Here is a 21191-nt window from a genome sequence, read left to right on the forward strand (position 1 = left end):
TTTTTTTGGTTCTACGAAAAATACATACATAACGGGGGTACTACATACGGGGCGGCGATGCATTTTTTTGTATTGTAAATTTCACGTTCCATTTCCCGATCGAGATGAACGTATAGAACTGGGGATTATACATTTTTTAAATAATATATTACTTTAGGACGTGCATGAAAAGGAATGCATACATCAAACGAAGATGACAAACACAAATCATTGTCAAATCACAAATGTCAAAAGTTTGACATTGACATTTCGAGTTATTTGTGATTTTCTGTTTTGTTTTTATTTTCCAATTTTTCACTCGTGATATTGTTTTCTAATAAATTTTATCCAAAAAAATAACTGTTTGCTATTATATTATAAAAATGGTTACGAGAGTTTTAGGCTGGTTTGGTTTAATCTCCGTTATAATTATAGCTTTACTAGGTTTTGGACTATATCTTACATTGTTAACGTTTATCGTTTCATTTATAATTGGGTAAGTAGCTCAGTATATTGTAGAAATAATATGTCATACTTTATAGTGACAATGCTCAGATATTACACTTTAATTAAAATTAGTTTAGGTTCTGGACTAGAAAGATATCATTCTGGTTTGGGATAATAGGTATCCCCTTATTCCTAAATGCTTCATCTCCATCACTTGATAATAATATGATAAACGTTAGAAATGACTATAGAACAAAAAGGTTCACCTGAATAATGATTTGAATACCAATGCTTGGGACAATGGCTTGCTAGAAACATTTATTTCAATGTTCTATCCTTTGGCAGCAATAATCAAACTGTCTTCTTATTTTTCCTGGGTCCTTTCCACACAGCCACATTTTGCCTGTTGTGCGTAGATATTTATAATCAAGGTGTAAGCATATAATTCATGACCAATATTAAATGACTTTATTCTATTGAATTATTCTCAAGCTTTTGAAGTTAAAATTATCATAAAATAACAAGAACATTTATTTTTATTATTAGTAAAACATTTAATTTATTTTTAGTAGTTTCTTGTAAAGCCTTTTATCTTTATTAAACTTTTATAATCTAATGTTACAGGGTATTAACAATTTTTTACTTGAACTATGATCCAAAGAAAGTATTTAATGCTGATATTGACTGTTTGGATGACCCGTTGCAACAGACAAACTTTTCAATACAATCTACAAAGGTATTTAAGAATGTATTATTGTCATTTAAATTGGTCTAATGTAACCAAATTCTTAATAGAGTAAGTGTTACTTGCGCTACAGATATTCATTCATTCAGTTTTAACTGTACAGTTTTATCTAATCCAAATTTCAACCAAAATCATCAGATAAAAGTGTACAGTTAAATCTGACGGACACTACACAAGATCAATTTAACTGAACAGTTCACCTGTTCAATGGTTCAAATTGATCTTGTTTTTCCAAATTCTTTATAGAGTGAGTGTTTTTGGTGCTACCAATGTTCAGTTTTAACTGTACAGTTTTATCTAATCAAAATTTCTATCAAAATCAAAAGAAATAACTACATTTAAAAATGACAGACACTACACACAACAGTTTGAATGTTCATTTAAAACAGCATGTCTGTAGGACAGGTTACATAGATTTAAAGGATTCAAACATATACCTACTCAATATTTAAAATTAAATGTGAAATCTTTAAATTGATTTTAATCAAGTATACAACTGCTAATCTGATGATCTCAATGACACAACCCTTAATATGTTGTTCCAGGGATAGCTTTTCTTTTTGGAAAACCTTATACTTGTTGCCTTAGTCATGTTAGAATAATGAATAACTTAGTATTTTCAACAAGCCTATATAGACATGTTTTGTGCTTATTTAACTAAATATTTTTATTGTCATTTAATTAACTTTTTCCAATCAAATTTTCCTATATTTCAGGTGTTAGAATTATTTGAAACTCAAAAACCTTTACCAAAGTTTGACAATAGGATAACAGGCAGTGAAACTGTTGACTCGTTTATCAATGAAATAATCTCCATCATAATCAATGACTATGTCGCAACTTGGTATGAAGTTGTTACTGATGACCAGGAATTTACCACACACTCTATAAAGAAGCTTGTGGTTGCTGCTGGGGCTAATATAGCCAATAGGTAAGGTAGCACATAATTTTTTATGCTAATACTGGATAGAACCATGTGGAAACCATTGCTTATAAGAACTCTATATAACCAAGTCCCTCATTCATTCATTGTACATATATAAATGTCGTCGTCATCAACCCATATTCGGCTCACTGCTGAGCTCGAGTCTCCTCTCAGAATGAGAGGGGTTAGGCCAATAGTCCACCACGCTGGCCCAATGCGGATTGGCAGACTTCACACACGCAGAGAATTAAGATAATTCTCTGGTATGCAGGTTTCCTCACGATGTTTTCCTTCACCGATTGAGACACGTGATTTTTAATTTCTTAAAAATATTATATAAATGTACCAGACACATAATCACTTAAGTGGTTTGTCTTATTGGGAATACTCAAAAGCAACCTCCACTATAATGTCCTTCTTATTTACTATAGCATAGCTGATATTATGTTTTTTTAACTGTGCCAGAAGCATTACTTTTCAAACCGGTTAACAGTGATGTTGCTAGTGATAAGAAATAAGGTTGTTGGTAGTAATTCTACAGACAAAATCTCCTGCAAAGAGCTCTTAATATAAAAAATATTAAATCCACTATTAATTTTCATTATAGATCTCTTTTGCAATTTCCATATTTTATTCTGTGGACAATAAATTTCTGAAGGATCATCAGTTATACCTCTAGTTTTGCATATGATATCATTAATTAATCCTCTTTTATACATATACTTGCAAGTAAAGTTTATCTATTCAATTATGTACTTGGAAATTAATAAAAAAGTTATTAACCTTAAAAGTACACATGATAAGTTACTTTGTATTTAATTAATAGATAAGACGAATTTTACAAGCAAGAACTATAGAAACAAAGATAAATGTTATTAAGATATTTTAAAAGTACATTAACATTGAGAAATATAAATAGTTTTTGTTAAAATCTGCAATTTTGTATCCATAGAATTATGTTTTCATTAGATTATTTATCAAAACAATGCCGAAATTTACCATGAAAATCTGTTTACTGAAATGGTGTAAGTTCGTTGGGATGAAAGAGACAGCTATATTCCAACTCTGCCACTATTGGTTGTCAATTTACGATAAATGTTGTAGACACATGCTAGGCCAGCTGGAAAAAAAAATTATAAAATATATTATTAATAACAATCAATAACATTTACACTATAAGTTAGATGCATGTAATTTCGATTGTTAATAAATATTTTAGAGTGAAATGTGTAGATTGGGTCCATCTACTATCTACAAGATTTCCTGAAGAGTTGACAATACATTTGAAACTATATAAGCAGTCAAGAGTTAGACTGAAACACTTGCAGTTGTTAAGTGCCAAAGAGGTCAATGGGACCTCAAAACCAAGCCCAAAAAAGCAGGACGAGAAGAAGATACATAGAAGAAACAAGAGTGAAACAGACTTGACATGGCCACCAGGTAAAATAACGAAACAATATATGATTAATATTAAGTAGTATTAGTACATGGCAGACTCTACCCACTAGAGTATACCGTTTAGCAGATTTGTGGGTCTAAATAGTCTGCCCATTCTGTTCTGTCTGTACAGTTCCACATGTGATCTGCAAACAGTATTAAATGTCAAAATTAATACACACCTTAAAAAAGCGTTCATTAAAAAAAATAATAAAAAGTTTCTCGAAATAAACTACATACGTCAAGTTACGATCAAACGCGAGGGTCAAAGATAAGTTTCTTTTATATTTAATAACTGACCCAAAAAGTAGAATTCGCAAGTTGATTTACATTTGTAAGTTTTTTTTTCAACAATTAGTCCTTGGGCCCAGGTACAAAATATATTTTATTCAAGCTAGAATAGCAAGTGATGATTGAAGAGTTGAACAATGCTGACACTTACTATTCACACGGAAATTGTGTAGACTTGCCATGAAAGTAAGCAAGTAGGTAACTGTCACTAAAACTGTGTGTAAAATTGGCTTGCTCTTGTAGATTTCTAATGGATTTAATGGATGGACGGATTATGTAATAAAAATTTAAATACTACATAATGGACTTTTTTATATATTTCAGATTCACAGTCATTTGGGAAATCCAAATTCTACAGTAGCTCAGAGAATGTAAGCAGTAACAATTTAAAGGACCTATTTTTCGATTTGGAATGTTCTATGGAGAACAAACAGATCTGTCGCGATACATTTTGTACTGACTCAGAAAAAGAGTATGGTAAGACAAAAATACATGTTAATATAATACCTTTCCCAGATATCATGACAACATTATACCCTAAAGAGTCAGAGATTGTTTGAGATAAAAATCGACATATGAATACAACAAACAATCATTAAAAATAAACTACATCTAATAGTGTTTATAGTGTGTAAATGTTTATAAAAACTTTTACTTTTTAATTTTATTTAAAATTTTTATTCAAGCTCTACTCTGTGAGGTGTCAGAAGCAGTTTTATATCTCGTCGCGCCAGAAGAGGCCTGGAAATGCCACGCTATGAAATTAATCCTTATAGATTTGTTGTCTGCAATTGTCTTGAAACCTTTGATCAATTTGTTGAGTGACCCCGACAATATCAACCGAGCTATTATTAGATCTGTGAGTATAATGTTCAGACATGAATTGCAATATCTTAAGTTTATATATTTATCGATTAAATCTGAATAAATATAAAATCCGGTTTCCTGCATTATTATTTAGTGCCAGGCCAGATAAATATCTACCATGTTTTGCAATTATACATTTTTTGCAATTTTAATAAATAAATAAATATTTTCCAAATTATTAAAAAAATAGATTGCCTCATCATCATCATCATCATTTCAGCCGATGGACGTCCACTGCAGGACATAGGCCTTTTGTAGGGACTTCCAAACATCACGATACTGAGCCACCTGCATCCAGCGAACCCCTGCGACTCGCTTGATGTCGTCAGTCCACCTGGTGGGGAGTCGGCCAACACTGCGCTTACTCGTGCGGGGTCGCCATTCCAGCACTTTGAGACCCCAACGTCCATCGGTTCTTCGAACTATGTGCCCCGCCCATTGCCACTTCAGCTTCGCAACTCGTTCAGCTATGTAGGTGACTTTGCGGCGTTCTTCTGCGGATCTCCTCATTTCTGATTCGTTCACGCAGAGATACTCCTAACATAGCTCGTTCCATCGCCCGCTGTGTGACTCTGAGCCATCTTATGACGCCCATAAAAAAATAGATTGCCTATTCGCTTTTATCTCTGAAGCTACTAGAGAATATTAATATTGCTGATCTATGCTGCTAAGATGTTGATGATGATGATAAAACTGTCATAATCTTCGTCAATCAATGTTCATTTTCCCTTGTTCGTGAGTAAAATATGTTAAAACAGTGTTGCAGAGATTCCTGTTTGTCATCCGAATTGTTTCTACTGGTGATTCGATCTTGTGGGGACGCCGAGGAATTAGATGCCACATTGGAGCTTGTACAAAAGGATATACAGAAATTGGCAAGTATTTCTTAAAATAAATAGCCCTAAGAACATATTTCATGTACAGCATACTCTTTTATTCGATTAGCCGAAGTCCATTATTATCAGTTACCAACCAACCAAGAATGGTACCACGTCGTACATCGCGCCAAACGCCAGCGCCTATGAAGTAACTCCATAAAGTAACAGCCCCGTTTGAAAGTTAGAATCTTATATAAATTTTTAAAAATAATAAAAATTCGCAGCATTCAAGAGACAGCGCAGGGGAATGGGAATTACAAGACCGTCAGAAATTGTCTTCTCTGCAGTATTTAAGCAGAATAATTCAAGCCAGGCTAGCGACTTTAGGACCTCAAGAAGGTATGTATCACAAAATATTAAATCATCTTATATATAATTAATCTTATATATTTAAGTGATGACAAAATGGGATTACCACAGGTAAAAAGGTTGAAAGGAAGACCTAAAAAAGATGACTAGATTGTGTTAAAGAAAATGGTAAAATTAGCTGTTTGGGAAAAAAACGTTAAGAAAAGAAATGAATGGAGAAATGTGGTAGACCTTGACCCACATAGAGTTTTAGCGTCTAAGGAATGATCTATCTATTGGTCTTTCTACGAGTATCTGTCTGTGTATCCGTTGTTAAATGTCTGAAGTATTAAAAGGGTATGTCACTAAATACCATACATAACACCTTTTACTTGCTTTTGAGTAATTATTTAGCCTGCATCAGTAGACCTATTGTCACAACAAGATATATCGTCGACCAATAGCAGCGAAATCGATAATATAGGTCTCTCTTTCGTTGCGATATGACGATACAGATATAGATAAAAAAAATATAGGTAGCTTTAATCAACTCAATAAAGTAGACAATATGTTCTTTTCTCGTCAAGAGATATGTTGTCAAGCCTACAGGTGAAGTTGGAACAAAGCCGATATTTGCTGTGGTAAAAATACTTAAAGGTATTTTTTCGTTATTTCGTAGGTACATCGGACAGTGGTAATACAGCAAGAGTCTCCGAAGAAGTCATGAGGACATTAAAATTTTTAAGAGCCATCGCTGCATGGAAGTCTAATGCGCAGTATTTACTAGAAATCGAATTAAATGAAGCAGGTATTTTATTGTATTTAAAGCTGCAATAAAACTATTCTTCTATTTTTTTGGTTGCTCTGAGGATTATACTTAATATTGGGTGGCTTGAAATGTCAACTAATGATAGTTGTTATTATATTTGTTAATAATATTTAATAGGAAAAATTAACCGTCAGTATAAAAAGTCACTTCAGGAGCTTTAGGGAAGATCAGCGCTTCGCCCTTTTTTACACAGTATAGTGATGATTGGAGACTCTTTTGGGACCATTTCACACTATTTTGTATCCACACTGCATGATTTTGCTGTATTTCATTAGTTTTTCTGTGTGATGTGTATTTTCAAATATTTTTTTTCTTTTACTACAGAAAAAATGATATCAATCTCTTCTTAATATTCTTTTACAAGGGATGCATAGGGCCGAAACAATAATTTAGTTATTTAAATACTAACTAGATCTATTCTGGGCTGCATTCTTATATTCATTCCAGGAAAAATCCTAAAAACTTGTCTTGCTTCTATAGACTTCTTAAAATCTTTGCTTCTATAGAATTCTGCCAAGTTACCTTTGAATAAAAATTATTTATATGGTTATATGGTTATATGAGCCGTGATAGCCCAGTAAATATGACTTCTACCTCCGATTCCGGGAGTGTAAGTTTGAACCCTGTCCAGGGCATGCACCTCTAACTTTTCAGTTATGTGCATTTTAAGAAATTAATTATTACGTGTCTCAAACGGTGAAGGAAAAACATCGTGAGGAACTCTGCATACCTGAGTACTTTCTTAATTATCTGCGTGTGTGAAGTCTGCAAATCCGCATTAGGCCAGCGTGATGGACTATTTGACCTAACCCCTCTCAACTGTGAGCCGCATATCTGTTGCAGTGGTGTGCACATAATTCAAACCAAACTAAATACTCAAAGAAGATAGTTGGACAAGGAATTTTGCAATTTTGGCTTATAGTGCATACCCTAGTTAAAAACCTTGCCATAGCCACTGATGGGTTGAAAAAGATGATGACACAGTTACATGTAAACGATTTTAGACGCCCCACAAACATCGAAAGCCGTAATCGACAACCTCCGATCGTCGGCCTTGGAACTGTGCGACACGTTTCTGTCGCCGAGTCGAGCGGCCATACTGGGCGCGCCTGAGAACTGTCACGCGGAGCTAGTTCGTAAAATTACCACCGAAGGCGAGGAATTCACCAACAATCCTGTCACATGCTTCGATGACATGCAAAAGTGCGTGAGCGACGCTTTAGAGGTTAGTCATCATTATCATCCTTAACGGTCCACTACAGGACCAGGTCTTCCTTCTTGTAGCAGAGCAGATATGGGGTTTTAGCCCACCACCCTGCTCCTTAAAGTGATAATGTAAATGCTAATGACTGAATCGAGGGCTTAACGTGCTCTTTTACGCACGGTGAACACCACCAACTTCCCAACTCTGAGCTGAGAATTTCAACTAAAATATCTTAGAGGATTAAACCTTTCTCTTCTTCTCTTTATGATAAATTAAAACCTTTCTCTTGCTATTACACTTCCTAGCTCTCCTAATCACAGTAAGAGAGATTTAAATAGCAAGAGAAACTTGCTTGGCATAGTTTTATATACAGTAAGTAACTAATAGTAATCTGTAGGCGTAAGACGCAATGACATAATATCTCAAGATGAGAGAAAGACAAACGTAGATCAATAGCAGCAGGAGTAAAAATATCTCTCTAATTCGTTCAATTTGAACGAAAGAGACAAACTCTGCACTATTGCTCGATAAATGACAATATACTTTTCACTTCAGGAGATAAGTCCTTGACGTATGCTAGGAGTAGGCTTACTGTACCTAAATAATCTAAACATAAATTTATTTAGATACAATCCTATATAGATCACATCCAGATCCTTTAAATTTTACAACACTTTCTTGTGTTCTTGAAGAATAATCTATTTTAAATTCCTATTAGGATGATCCATCTTGGCAAGCAGATTTTATGATGGACAGTGAGCAAGGCGAATCAAATGAGGTAAATAGGTAAGCAAATACGTACTGTAAATATAAGTATTTAAAATTACTAGTATTAGTATTTGTATTATTGATATCCGATTTCGATGAAACGTAGTCTGATTGAATAAATAGTTCATTTGTTTAAAAAATAGTGATGCCTGCACAAACAAATATACATAAACAAATTAAACATACAAAAAATCCATTGTACCATTAAACACATTTTCCTTGCTTTTACAAATTATTCTTATATTATATAATATAAGTTTGTTAAATTTACTTATTATATTTTTAGTTGTTATTATTTATTTCAGTGAAAATAGAAGAGAAACTAAACCGGAGCCTCCAAAATATGCTGGTAAGTAAACACTGGAATCAATATAAGAATATTTAATTTAAAAATTATACTTTCTTATTTTCTTGTTTACTTTGTACCATTAAAAATACTAACTCTCCAAAATGTTACTAACTAATGATCAACAGACAAATGCAGACGAATAATGAAAACCTGCTTGAACCAGTTGCCAAAGCTGTTTAACAAAACGAAGTTCAAAGGCAACATCAGTAACAAGTCCTCAACCTTTCCCCGTTCCCTAACCCGAAGAAACCTCATTAACAAGAATCACACGATACCTAAACGAACCTGTGGGTAGACATTTTTATGCTTTACCAAGTATTCTGTAGTTTGTATCATCATCATTACATCAACGATGGATTTCCAATTAAGTCTTCCTGACTATTTGACTTTATTGGGGGGTCGCACACTCAACCACCTTGACCTTGGGGTCAACATTCAAACACCTTGAGATACCGTCCATCACTTCTATGAATTATGTGCTCCGCCCATTGCCACTTTCTTAGTTTGTATACAGTGATGAAGACTTTAGTTGAAAAGCTGGATTCAGTTTCTCCATCCAAAAAGTTAGGCATAAAAATTCAAGTGCCCTGTGGGTACTTCAATTCACAGGGAAATTTTAAAAGTCACTTAAGACATTCTCTTACTCGTATGTAGATCGCTAAGTTACTTTTACATAAGTATATATGTAAAACTTGTTTGTTTTATTTATTGTAACTCGAATTTTTTGCTCGTCGAAGGTCATATAGAAGGTCTATATGACCAGTCCTTGTAGTTAAATTACACATTTAATTGAATAGCCACCCACATTGCAGGTGATATGTTCCTACCGGTCATTGGAGCCAGACACAATCGGTCAAGGTCAGATATTGTGGGCAGCTTCGCACAAAAAATGATTAATGACAATGCAGGTGCGTTTAGACTTAATATACATTTTGGTATAATTTATTTATTTGCCCATATGGTACCCTCTTACGTTTTACTGTAATACAACGTAGGAGAGTAGAGGTAGTTTTTGTAATAATAATGAAAAAACATTGGCTGAACTAGGTATTATTTATTATTATTCTAAATAATAAACGACTGTCCTCTAAATCTTTCTAAAATTAAAAAAAAACAAAGCGTCATCTAAGAGTTCTTGAAGTGACCAAAAAGGGATTGTTTCAAAGTTCTCTAAAAACGCCATCTACTGGTAGTTTAAAATAACAAACACTGTTTACCAATGCCATTAGATGGCAGCATAAACCTCGCTCGATTACACCTTTCCTAGCGCATTCACTAACTAACTCCCCAAGTCAAACGTGCATAAAGAACTTTAACTTTAAAAATATCTAACAAAGGCTAATAACCTGTCAGTCCACTGATATTCATCTTTGAATACACACCTGGGAGGGTGGCTTAGCAGCTTGGAATCATCGCTTTTTCGCTGAGAAATGCAAATATGTTCATTTTACATGGCCTCTGATTGTTTTAGGTCCATCGAATCTAAAATCAGCAAATACTAGCAGTTTATCCCTATCGCATTCGGCAATAAGTCAGAGTGCAAAGAATATGATGTCGCCATTGTCTGCATGTATCATTGAAACGGGTAAGATGTTATATAATACAAATATAATTCCATTCTTAGGAAGTTTATTTGGAACGTCAGTAGTGCAGAAATGCGTTGTTAAATTATTTGGAGTGATCCAGGAGGCGGAACGCATCGTTGCTTAGCAACTAATTATAGATATAATTTTAAAGATGCTTCTGTTTTGTTAGAATTCCGTGCCTTACAATCTACTGTCAGTATAACTTTTAGTGCCACAATAATCGAGCCCGGTGAGGGTGTCGCTTTTGTCGCGATTTAGTTTAATAGATCAATGGATTTTAGTTTAATATTTTTACCCGACTGCAAGAAGGGTTATGTTTTTTTTCAAAATGGCGACCGCCGCAACGTTTGTTCTTAAATTCATTGCGTTAGTTTAAGTTATGGCCAGCTGGTCAAAAATGTTTGTGGCACTATACTATATTTTATATGGACAAACCGTGTTCCGGAAAAGAAAGATTTATTCTCTTGTGATTTTAATAAAATTTTAATTTTCAATATTTGAATTATTTTAAAGAAGTATGCAAATAAACATCAATAGCTCGTGCGTTCGTATCTTAAGGCCTTTCCAGTCTCGATGAAAGTTTTTTAATTAAAGTTAATAAAATTACGAGTTTTTCTTTGTTCAAACGTTTTAGTCGTCATTTTTAAATGGGAATCATTTATTTGATTAGCGCTGGTGCAGGATAAAGGTAGAACTTTTGGGATATACGCGATCGCAGTGACGAGAGCATCCGACAACGAAGTGTGGCACATATACAGGCGGTACAGTGACTTCTATGATCTACATGCTGCCATTAAAGAGAAGGTAATAACTGACTTTAACTCTTACGTTTCCACCATTTCAACCAAATTATGACAACATCAGTGTAAGAGTTATTCTTGAAACAACCAATCAGAAGTCACAATCAGTTAAAATTGAAAAATCAGCAGTTTTGGGGTCTATCCTTTTTAATTATAGTAAATCTGTAATATGTTATTATAGTACTAATAGAAAGGACTCAAATTAAAACTGACTAGAAACAGGCCAGTCTAGGAATAGTCTAGCTAATAATAATTTTGCTTTTTTGTGCCAAACCTTTAAAAAAAAGTCTGGTAAAATAACCTAGACGCTTTTTCCAGTATTTCTTTCAGACTGTTAGCGTTAGGCGTATTTTGAGCAAAATAATAAAATAAACATTGCTCGATCATGTAAAGAATTGCCGTCAATTTACTTTTTAAAATAAATCCTCTATTTTTTAGTGGCCAGAGCTAGGTCACCTACCGTTTCCAGCAAAGAAGACATTTCAGAACACATCAAGAAGTGTACTAGAGAGTCGGAAGCGTACGCTGAACAATTATTTGCAGAGTTTGACGAGCATATCGCGGGATGCGCGATACATGACTCTCTTGTCCATGGAATATTTGGGAGGATTTCTCAGTCCGGAAACTCAGACGGAAAGACATGGAAATTCAGTAAGGAGTGCCAAGTTAAATTCAATTATTTTAAGTAGGCTAAAGGTTTTCAAGACAATCCACCATCTCCCGTGGTCTCGCGTCGACTTTGCCGGCCCGTGGGAGGCGTTCGGTACCTTATCGGCTTATATTATCCTGTGAAGCATTAATATTAAAGATCTCTTGAAGTTATGCCATGGTTAATATAATGCCCTCCAACTACAATTTTCAAAATATCTTCATTTCATCTTTTATTTATAGAATTTCACCTGTTACAGTTTTATTATAGGTATATAGGTTATAATAAAATTAATTGAATTTTTAGATTGATGCACTTCTAGTGAATTCTATAAAGGCCGGAATGAGAACTTTGAAAAGTATGCCCGACCAATTTGTTAACACTGTGGATGGAGTTATGGATGGTAAATATATATCTTAACATTATATTTAACTAGTAGAGAACCTTAAAATTTGATCTTTAACTGGGTTTTTCTGACTGCTGATTGGCGACAAGATTTGTCAAATATTGCAGAGGAAAATATAGAGAGAATTACGCTTCGTACTTGAAGGCAGAAGATCTGAAGACTTAAAACCTGCCATCTTCTAAGGCTACATCGGTCCATAGTTGTCTACCTGTACCCTATCTACTTACCTTTTAAGGATGGACATACCATCTTTCAGCTTTTAATAAAGAAGGTCCTAGCCATCAACATGTTCTATTGGCATTGGTTAATTAATGTAAGTAAATGAAAGTTATTTGTTTTTTGTACAGGAATTTCAAAGGTCTTTCAAGGAAAAGGTGGTGACAGTTACGATAACTTCAAGGTTGGAAGTTCATCTGATATTCAAGATGTAAGTCAAATTCCCTTCAAATCCAATTAACTCGAAAACTATTGGTAATTTCATGTTTTAGTAAATCATTTTTATAGAACTAATTTATTTGTGATGACCTTGACTCTTTACGAGAAATTTGCAATATGTTTATCTTATTAGTCAGCCTTAATAAATTTTTGGGGCGGCATACGGAACTATGAGCACTTTTGGCATTACCTCATTCCTGCAGGAATCGAGCAAATTTTTTTGATTCTCTGTACAATTTCCTGATTTTCAAATAGCATGTTTAAAAATCTCACTATAAAATTATATTCGACAATTTGGGAATTGATACTACTAACACAAAATGCAAGTTTCTTTAGAACATCTATAGAGATCTTTTATAGACCGATACAGAAATATAAATATGTAATTTAATTTATTATTATTTATTTATTTTATCAGGATAGCGATGAAAGTGTACCATTGCGGTTATTGGAAGAGGTTTTGGGAATCCGAGGGTTGTGGCTTAGGAGACGACTTCTTGCGCCGCTTAGGACCATCATCGCTGACCGCGTTAATAAGTATGCTGTATTTTATCTTATATTTTTAACATAGTATAAAAAATTGCTTCCCGCCGCGTCTGTACTGTATTTCAAAAGTTTATATATTCTTAAGGCGTGCACGATTTTCGTGGAAAATTTCCGCGTATTTCTCAATGAGCTTTTAGTAGTGAAATGATTTTTCATTACGACACAGTAGTTTCTGGGACTTGTGTTTGGGATGTGCGTTCAAACTTTTTAGCTTTATAATATCAGTATACATTAACAATATTAATAATTAAGTTAATCTGTAATTTATATTTTCAGAAAAGTGTTAGAATTCGTTTCGTCGTTGACATCGCCAAGGAATATGGTGCAATACTTAAAAACTTTCAAGTAAGTTTTAATGAATCTTTACCTTAACCTCACGAAAACCTCTCTAAGATCGTAGCTTTTAACCTTATGGACCGATTATAATGAGGTTTATTTGCTTGAAAGTTGACGTGATCAAGATGGTTCTGAGCTCTAAACAACGAATATCCAATAGGACAGTCAGCATATATTTTTCTATTACAATGTAAATAATCTCTGACATAAAAGTCGTTATTCTAACTATTATTACCTTCGTTGGTTTTAATTTTAATTTACCGAATTACCGCATAAAAATGCGGTAATTCGGTTCTAGTAAAAAAAACGCATGCAGTTATTTTATTATAATTGTACTGTAAACTACATAATGTGTCAATAAATTTGTGCTATTAATATAGTAAACGAACAGTTTTATTATTGTATCGAGCATAAATATAAATAAAAAATAGTCCAATTTTATTGTGTTTATTGCAGAATGAGGATTTTTAATAAATGTTATTTTTTAGACAGTGGTTGACGAATCGAAACAACCCCAGCGCGGCTTCGAGAGACGCCGCCACGAAAGCTAGGACGAGGGTTGCTGCTAAAGTGGCGCTTTTATCAGCAGCCTCAGGTAATTATTATAATCTATACTAATATTATCAATACGAAAGTACGTCTGTCTGTCTGTCTGTCTGTTACGTTTTCACGGCTAAACGGCTGAACCGATCAAAATGAATTTTGGTATAATGGTAAACGGGACCTTGGTGCAAAACATAGGGTACTTTATGATCCTAAAATAAAAATAGAAGGGGGTGAAATATAGGTTGTTTGTATAGAAAGTTCTTCATTCTCAACAACAAAATTTTAAAATGTGATTCAAGAATTTTTAAAATTCAACACTTAAAGTGGTGAAATAGGGGTTGAAAGTTGAGTTCGACGCGGATAAAGTCAAGGGCGGCGTTTACATGTAAAGGATGTTAGATACGTTTTATTTGTCATAAATCAGATCTTAATTAGAGCATCTACAGCATTAAAAATTGACTTCCTGCAGTAGATTATAAAAGCGCGAAAAAATGGACCATTTAATTAAAGGTATCATTTATGATACTTTTTCCTGCGATAGTTTTATTAACCTAAATAATAAGCTGAAATCCATTGTGCCGCAATCTGATATAAATTCAACAGATACAAAGCCACTTACAATCTTTCGACACGACATGAAAGAGCGGCCAATATGAATGAGCATAAAAATTCATTTCGTTAATTCAATGAAAATTCCGGATATAGAATTTTGAGGTTGAACCATGGTTGAGTTACGCGATTCTTAATTTGGCGACGCGCCAAATGTTTCGGGCTTTATCAATGCGATATGAGACACGCTATTGTGTGGTTGATACTAATTTACTGGATTTTTAAAATATTGCCTTCGATATTGGTCACGTTCGTGTTGAAAACTAACCATTTTTAGTCTATTTCGCTATAGTTGTTATATTATGTATTCTCTCTTTAACCACTTCGTTGCTCTGGTGGTTAGTATGGAATGGATCACGAATGGTTTTTCTTTTGATACATTTTTAGTATAGTAATCAGAGATTCTCAACTTTAGGATACGGTATTGGTAACGTTATGCATCAAATAGCACTTGAGTGTTGTGTCCTGGATGATTTTTTGCGGTTTAATTCTCCGATCGTATTGTTTTCCTTGGCTAGGTAGAGAGAACAACAGGGGGCACTCCCCTTCTCCTGCTGTTCTCTCAACCTATTAATCTACCCATGGGATTCCTTAACCCTACGTCCATTGGTCACAAGTCCAGGGCTCTGCTCGCAGTTTTTCTTTCTGCAATGCGATGGACCCGGCACCCGCACGGTGAATACATAGATTGCTAAGTTATACGTCTCAAATAATAGCACTTGACAGTTCTGTCCTCGACGATTTCTCTGCATATATGGCTAAACACCAACGCTTCCAGGTGATGAATACAGGGCAGCATTTTGTAAGACGTTCCTTGCGTATCCTGTGAATTTTTACACTGTTTATAGGTTTTCCAGTTCCACTTACTATTAAGTGGGCATCTGCATGATCTTTCATACTATAAAATTTTGTGAAAAAATAATGCAGTTGCGTCTATTCAAGATATGACTGACGTATTGGCGCTTGAGAAGAATTCGTTTTGATGCAATTTCGAGAGACTCACATTTTCAGTTGAAGTTGAAAGATGTTAGTTTTTTTTTTATTCTAGAAGATGGAAATATTTTCGAAAATAATGATACTTATTTCCCCATATAATAATGAAAATCTTTTGTTATTAGATGACCTCAGACATATAGTGGGCACCGATGCGGCACGTCGGGGCCTGCTCACAGTATTTGACTTATTCCAAACGCAAGAGATTAACAGGAGATTGTTGCTTGTATTACTTGAAGGTATGTTATGTTCTTTTATCTTAGATATCTATCTATCTTTTACTATATCATAGTTTCTAGAGATTCAAATTAAAATGGTTATAAATTGTCACTGTAATATTGTGCAACTAGTTCTTCGACAAATAAATTCAGGACACATTTCAGCAGCTATTTTCATGTTACAATGTCTTCGTGAAACTTGTTCCCTGACAAACTACATTCAGGACATGTTCAAGTAACTGTAATCAATTATTACTATGATTTGTTTTTGTCTTTCTAACATTATGCAATTTGTTCTCTGAATACGCAATCTAAGAGACGTTCTAGACTTTGTATATAAAATCTTTTTTTTCCCAAGTTATATATCCAAGCTGTTGTGATATAGTTATCATTTCTTTTTGCCACAGTGACATTATGCAACCTCTTCCCTGACAACCAAATTCAGGACATGTTCAAAAAACTGTATTCAAAATCACCGAGAGTGCCCGCATCAAAGAAATCCGTTAATGTATGAAATATAGTCAAGAATTTATAAATGTTTAAATTAATTGAAGTCAATTGTATCTACTCTTAATTTATGGTTATGTTAGTAAATCAACTTTATGTTTTGCAGTGTTACTTAACCTTAAATATTGATCTGTCCCGCTGACTGCTGACTAAATATGAGAATATGATTTATAAGTTGCCATTGGAGTTTTACTTTAAATTAATAATTTAAACCATAAATACCACTGATTTACAAATATCGTCAAAACTATTATGCTTAAAATTTAAAAAATAAATACGGAAAAATATATCCCTGCTGTAAAGATTACAGAGAAATCTATAAGAAGTCAATGGTATTATGAATTTATGGAGCATTTAGTTTTTATCAGCTGGTGTTAAGCGATTTATTTATGCTAAATTTACTTCTCACCCTTTTACGATGTGCCACTTGTAGATATAATATAAATTGTCAACCTACCTTTAGCAGATCAAAGAAATTTGCTAAAAAATTTAATGAGGGTATTTTTTTTTAATTTTTAATTTTAACGATAAACTGGCCCTGCTGGTAAAAGGTAAAAAGCTACACTTATCATTGAATTTTCTCACCCACCATGCTTTCATATCACATTAGCACTATTCTGTAACGAAGTTTTTGGCTCGACATTGTGAGTTTCGAATTCGTCTCTGTCTAGTCCATACCATAGATAGAGAAAGACAGAGACGAATTCGAAACTGTTCTTCGAAACCCAATTCACACCGTCGAGTTATAAAAAATATTTCAGAATAACGCTACAGCAACTCTCTTCTCAGATTAGATCTTAAACCAATAAGTATTATAATTAATTTATTTCACAGCTTATTTATTTTTATTGACTGATTTAACCAAGGCCTGAAATTACGGGTTTTATTTACATTATTTTTCATATTTTTTTATGGTTTAATATTGTAAAAAGGTTAAGTAACGCTCGCTGCAATTAAGTGTTCACTGAAAACTAAAATAGGTACTTACTACTTTGTGCGGTGTGCCTATTATTATAGTATTATTTACACTTTTTATATAAATAATAATAATAGTGTCCTCGCCATTTGTAATTAAGATATCATGTAATTAAGATATCATGGGTAAAGTTAATTTTAGGCTACCAAATTTCGAGATGCCATTTTATATTACTGGTACGTATCGTGTAATGGTATTGTTATCAACTAATATGATAAATGTGTAAGTTGGAATGTACCGAAACGATAATCAAGTCAGAACGGCTGAAAAGATTTGTATGAAATTTTCACAGAGATATAATCTAGGATAGTAATGTGTTCAACTTGGCTGCCTGGATATATTATAGTGACACCGAAACATAGATATGTTACGGTGTCACTATAATATACATGTTCAAGAAGTGGCAAATTATAAAATTAATACACATTTTATTGTTATGGTTTGAAATAATATTTATTGTATGATAACTGACTTGGAATAATAAACACGATATACAGAAGTTAAAAATAGATGTATTTTCAAATTTTGTTGTAAATTTCCTTTGGATGGTGTTTGAAAACCGTTGCCCTGGTTCAAATTTACGATAACCTAACAAGCTACTGGTGCGTGGTCGTGTTAGCCGTAACGTAATGTGCGGAATAGGTTATGGCTTAGCTAAATTGACGAAATACAGCCTTCCTACTAATTTTCAATTTCTTTACTCAACCAAGTCTTTCATAGTCACTTCACAATTAAGTTACTAATAATATAATCATCCATCCATAACCAGTAATGTTGATAATATGCATTTTGTCGATTCGTCTATATTAATTAACGAATAGCTTAATAATGTACCTAGACCATATTCGAATTGAAATGTATGTAGGTAGTTAATTACCTATCTGTAAAAACTGTAATAAATATAAAAAAATATTAACCTAGCTAATAATTATACTTATACGAATAATGTAATATAAAAGAATTGCTAGATTAAATAATAAAAGTTTATTATATATAGACTATACATATAGACAAGACGTAAAATCTGAATTAGGCTGCCAGTCCACCGAAGCGGAGAAACGGAGAAATATTAACCAATAGGATTGCACAAAATCTCCGCTTCTCTTAAGTGGACAAGGACTTACGAACTAGTTTAAAAAGTCATACAAAACCGGTAAGCGGAGCAGGGAAAAGGAAGCGGGGTTAAATAAGTTGAATTTAACATTTATTTATTTAACATAGTCTGCAACTCCGCTCCGCAACCTCGCTTCGCTCCGGTGGACAGACACTGTACGCATCGCTCCGCTTTAGTCCGTTTCTCCGCTACGCTCCCTCGCTCTGCTTTGGTGTACAGGCAGTCTTAGGTATAGCATAAGTTGTGATATTTTGTACCTAAAAAGAATGTGCCTATGTACAAAATTTTATTTGCACGCATTATGTGCATTAGAAAAGCCAAAATTATTATATTTTTGATAATTTAATGAACGTTTGCTACAATTGATTTTGGTTAAGAAAATTTGACTTACATTTTCGAATTTGACAATAGCCTAATTTCGAATTTGTGCGGTTATTGAACCTACAAAAACTAAATTTATATTGAATATATTGTTATGTACAAGTATGCACATGATCATTAAGAACCTTGAATAGTTTTATAAATAAACTATTTAGACATAACACAATATTTGAAAACTTTGTTTGTATGTTTCTTTGTTTGTTTGTTTGTAATGAATAGGCTCAAAAACTACTGGACCGATTTTAAAAATTCTTTCACCATTCGAAAGCTACATTATGCACAAGTAACATAGGCTAAATTTTATTTTGGAAAAAATAGGGTTCCGTAAGATATTTGGGTTTTTCGGACACAAGGTGTAAAAAATGAACCAGAAAAGTAGGGTAGGGCTAGGTAGGAGTAGGGAAGGGTTAGGGGTAGGCTAGGGGTAGGGTAGGGGTAGGATAAGGGTAGTTAAAAGTTTACATCGAGTTTCACGCGGACGAAGTCGCGGGCATCGGCTAGTCATGGATAACACTCAAGTTAGTTTACAGTCTCTACTTTTCTCTACTTAATGATTTCACAAGAATCAATGCAAGAAATTAAATTGATGGTTTAGTTTATTTAGTAGCCTTGAATTGTTAAAAAAGATTTTAAATTAGAGGTTATATAGAGGCTATATATTCGTATTATATATCAACGAATAGGTTCATAGGAAATAGGATTAAATTAATGGTTTATGACTTGGTACGGTCAATATATCCCAAGTCATACACTCTTGTGACTATGACTGCCATCTTTTTCCCATTAAATAACGATTCAGTCTCAGGTAGTCGCGCGTTAACTTGCAAAGTTTTATTTTATTCGTAGTAACCGGGGACGATGAAGCAGTTCAGAAATATTAACGTGTTAAATTTAAATGTCTTTAAAATTGAACTGGGGTCCTTCAGCAATTAATAAAGGCACCAACTAGTTAGAACTTAGTTCACTATTATGTATGGCATTAGAAATATATTCTCACGCGTTATTTATAAGTATGTATAATGTTCACAGTGTCATATTACAAATAGGTTGCCTTCTAATACATCTAAATGAAAATCAAAATCACGAACAATGGCAAATTAATACTGTTAATTTAAGCATATAATAAGCTTTCATTTGATACATTCGTCGACTAAATAACTGACGATGGTAATTAAATAACATTATTCAACTGTTTATATCTGGCAACCCCACAGATGCAATGTGAAAGCAGGCAAACTTTACGTTTTTAATTCTGTTGGAAACGATTTTTTTAAATTAACCAATGAGGAAGTAGATTAATATAATAAAAAATATATATCTATTAGTATTTTTTATTACTATCCGGATGCAACATTTTGCAATGTGTCGAAGTGAATATTTTCTATTATTTACATCTTATGCCAAATAAATAACAGATGAGGGTATACTTATATTTTTTATGCCGGATTTCGTACTGTAATGAAGTTTTACTTCAAAAAGCAACATATCTACAATTGTGCCTGTAGTGAAATATAATTTGTTTTAAACGAGTAAATCTAAAATGGCACTATTTTACATACCCGTGAGTGTTTAGGTATGCGGTTTTTTTGTTATAATAATATCATAATTTATAGATTAGAATAATGACCTATATTATTTTTAAAGTTAAAATTGTTGTAATATCGATTTGAAAGTTAAGTTTGATTAAGGTTGAGTAGGTAGCTAATTATTATTATTGTAGTTCTTTGATTGTGTACCTAAAGTAATTCATAGCAATAATGAAGTTGATATTACTGCGATGGAATATTGTACCTTATAGTCAATTTATTGTTAAGGGTATTTGATGTCAGTTGGTTGTTTTAACGCTTATTTGTTGGATGGACCAAATAAACAAAGTATATGGTTTAAGTGATAAGCGTTCGGCGGGGCCATCAGCGGAGCGGATTTGTACGGGCACTCCTACTGTGCACACGCTCTCGTGAATGTTATTCAGTTACGTGTTTATTATTAGGTATTTAACCATTACTAAGTACTTAGTAGTGTATTGTTAAAAACAGTTCGACCAGTATCTTTAACTGATAAAGGCATATTTCCTAGGATAGG

General features: G+C 33.4%; 1 protein-coding gene across 2 annotated transcripts; it reads left to right on the top strand.

Moving 5' to 3' along the window:
• The first annotated feature begins 273 nt into the window (after positions 1-273).
• On the top strand, positions 274-20831 carry LOC112052275 (sorting nexin-13-like). 2 transcript variants are annotated; one of them, XM_024091287.2, is made up of 23 exons: positions 274-475; positions 1051-1162; positions 1888-2102; positions 3316-3536; positions 4149-4301; positions 4511-4683; positions 5450-5566; positions 5794-5908; positions 6537-6665; positions 7691-7911; positions 8609-8676; positions 8964-9007; positions 9820-9915; positions 10479-10592; positions 11264-11397; positions 11832-12044; positions 12349-12445; positions 12796-12875; positions 13302-13420; positions 13706-13774; positions 14254-14360; positions 16039-16152; positions 16539-20831. In XM_024091287.2, exons 1-23 carry the CDS (start codon positions 363-365, stop codon positions 16643-16645), a joined length of 2931 nt encoding a protein of 976 aa, XP_023947055.2. In that variant the 5' UTR covers positions 274-362; the 3' UTR covers positions 16646-20831. The 2 variants fall into 2 exon arrangements, with proteins under 2 accessions (XP_023947055.2, XP_023947056.2); XM_024091288.2 differs by lacking the exon at positions 9820-9915.
• The last annotated feature ends 360 nt before the right edge of the window (positions 20832-21191 follow it).

Source organism: Bicyclus anynana, chromosome 5 (genome assembly GCF_947172395.1).
Source record: "Bicyclus anynana chromosome 5, ilBicAnyn1.1, whole genome shotgun sequence".
NCBI classification, from domain to species: Eukaryota; Metazoa; Arthropoda; class Insecta; order Lepidoptera; family Nymphalidae; genus Bicyclus; species Bicyclus anynana.

Excerpts from the sequence above, each read along its gene's own strand:
- LOC112052275 (XM_024091287.2), top strand. The coding sequence starts at position 363 with ATGGTTACGAGAGTTTTAGGCTGGTTTGGTTTAATCTCCGTTATAATT. Across the intron at positions 13,775-14,253 it reads CAATACTTAAAAACTTTCAA|ACAGTGGTTGACGAATCGAA; the intron begins GTAAGTTTTAAT and ends GTTATTTTTTAG. Across the intron at positions 16,153-16,538 it reads GTTGCTTGTATTACTTGAAG|TGACATTATGCAACCTCTTC; the intron begins GTATGTTATGTT and ends TTTTTGCCACAG.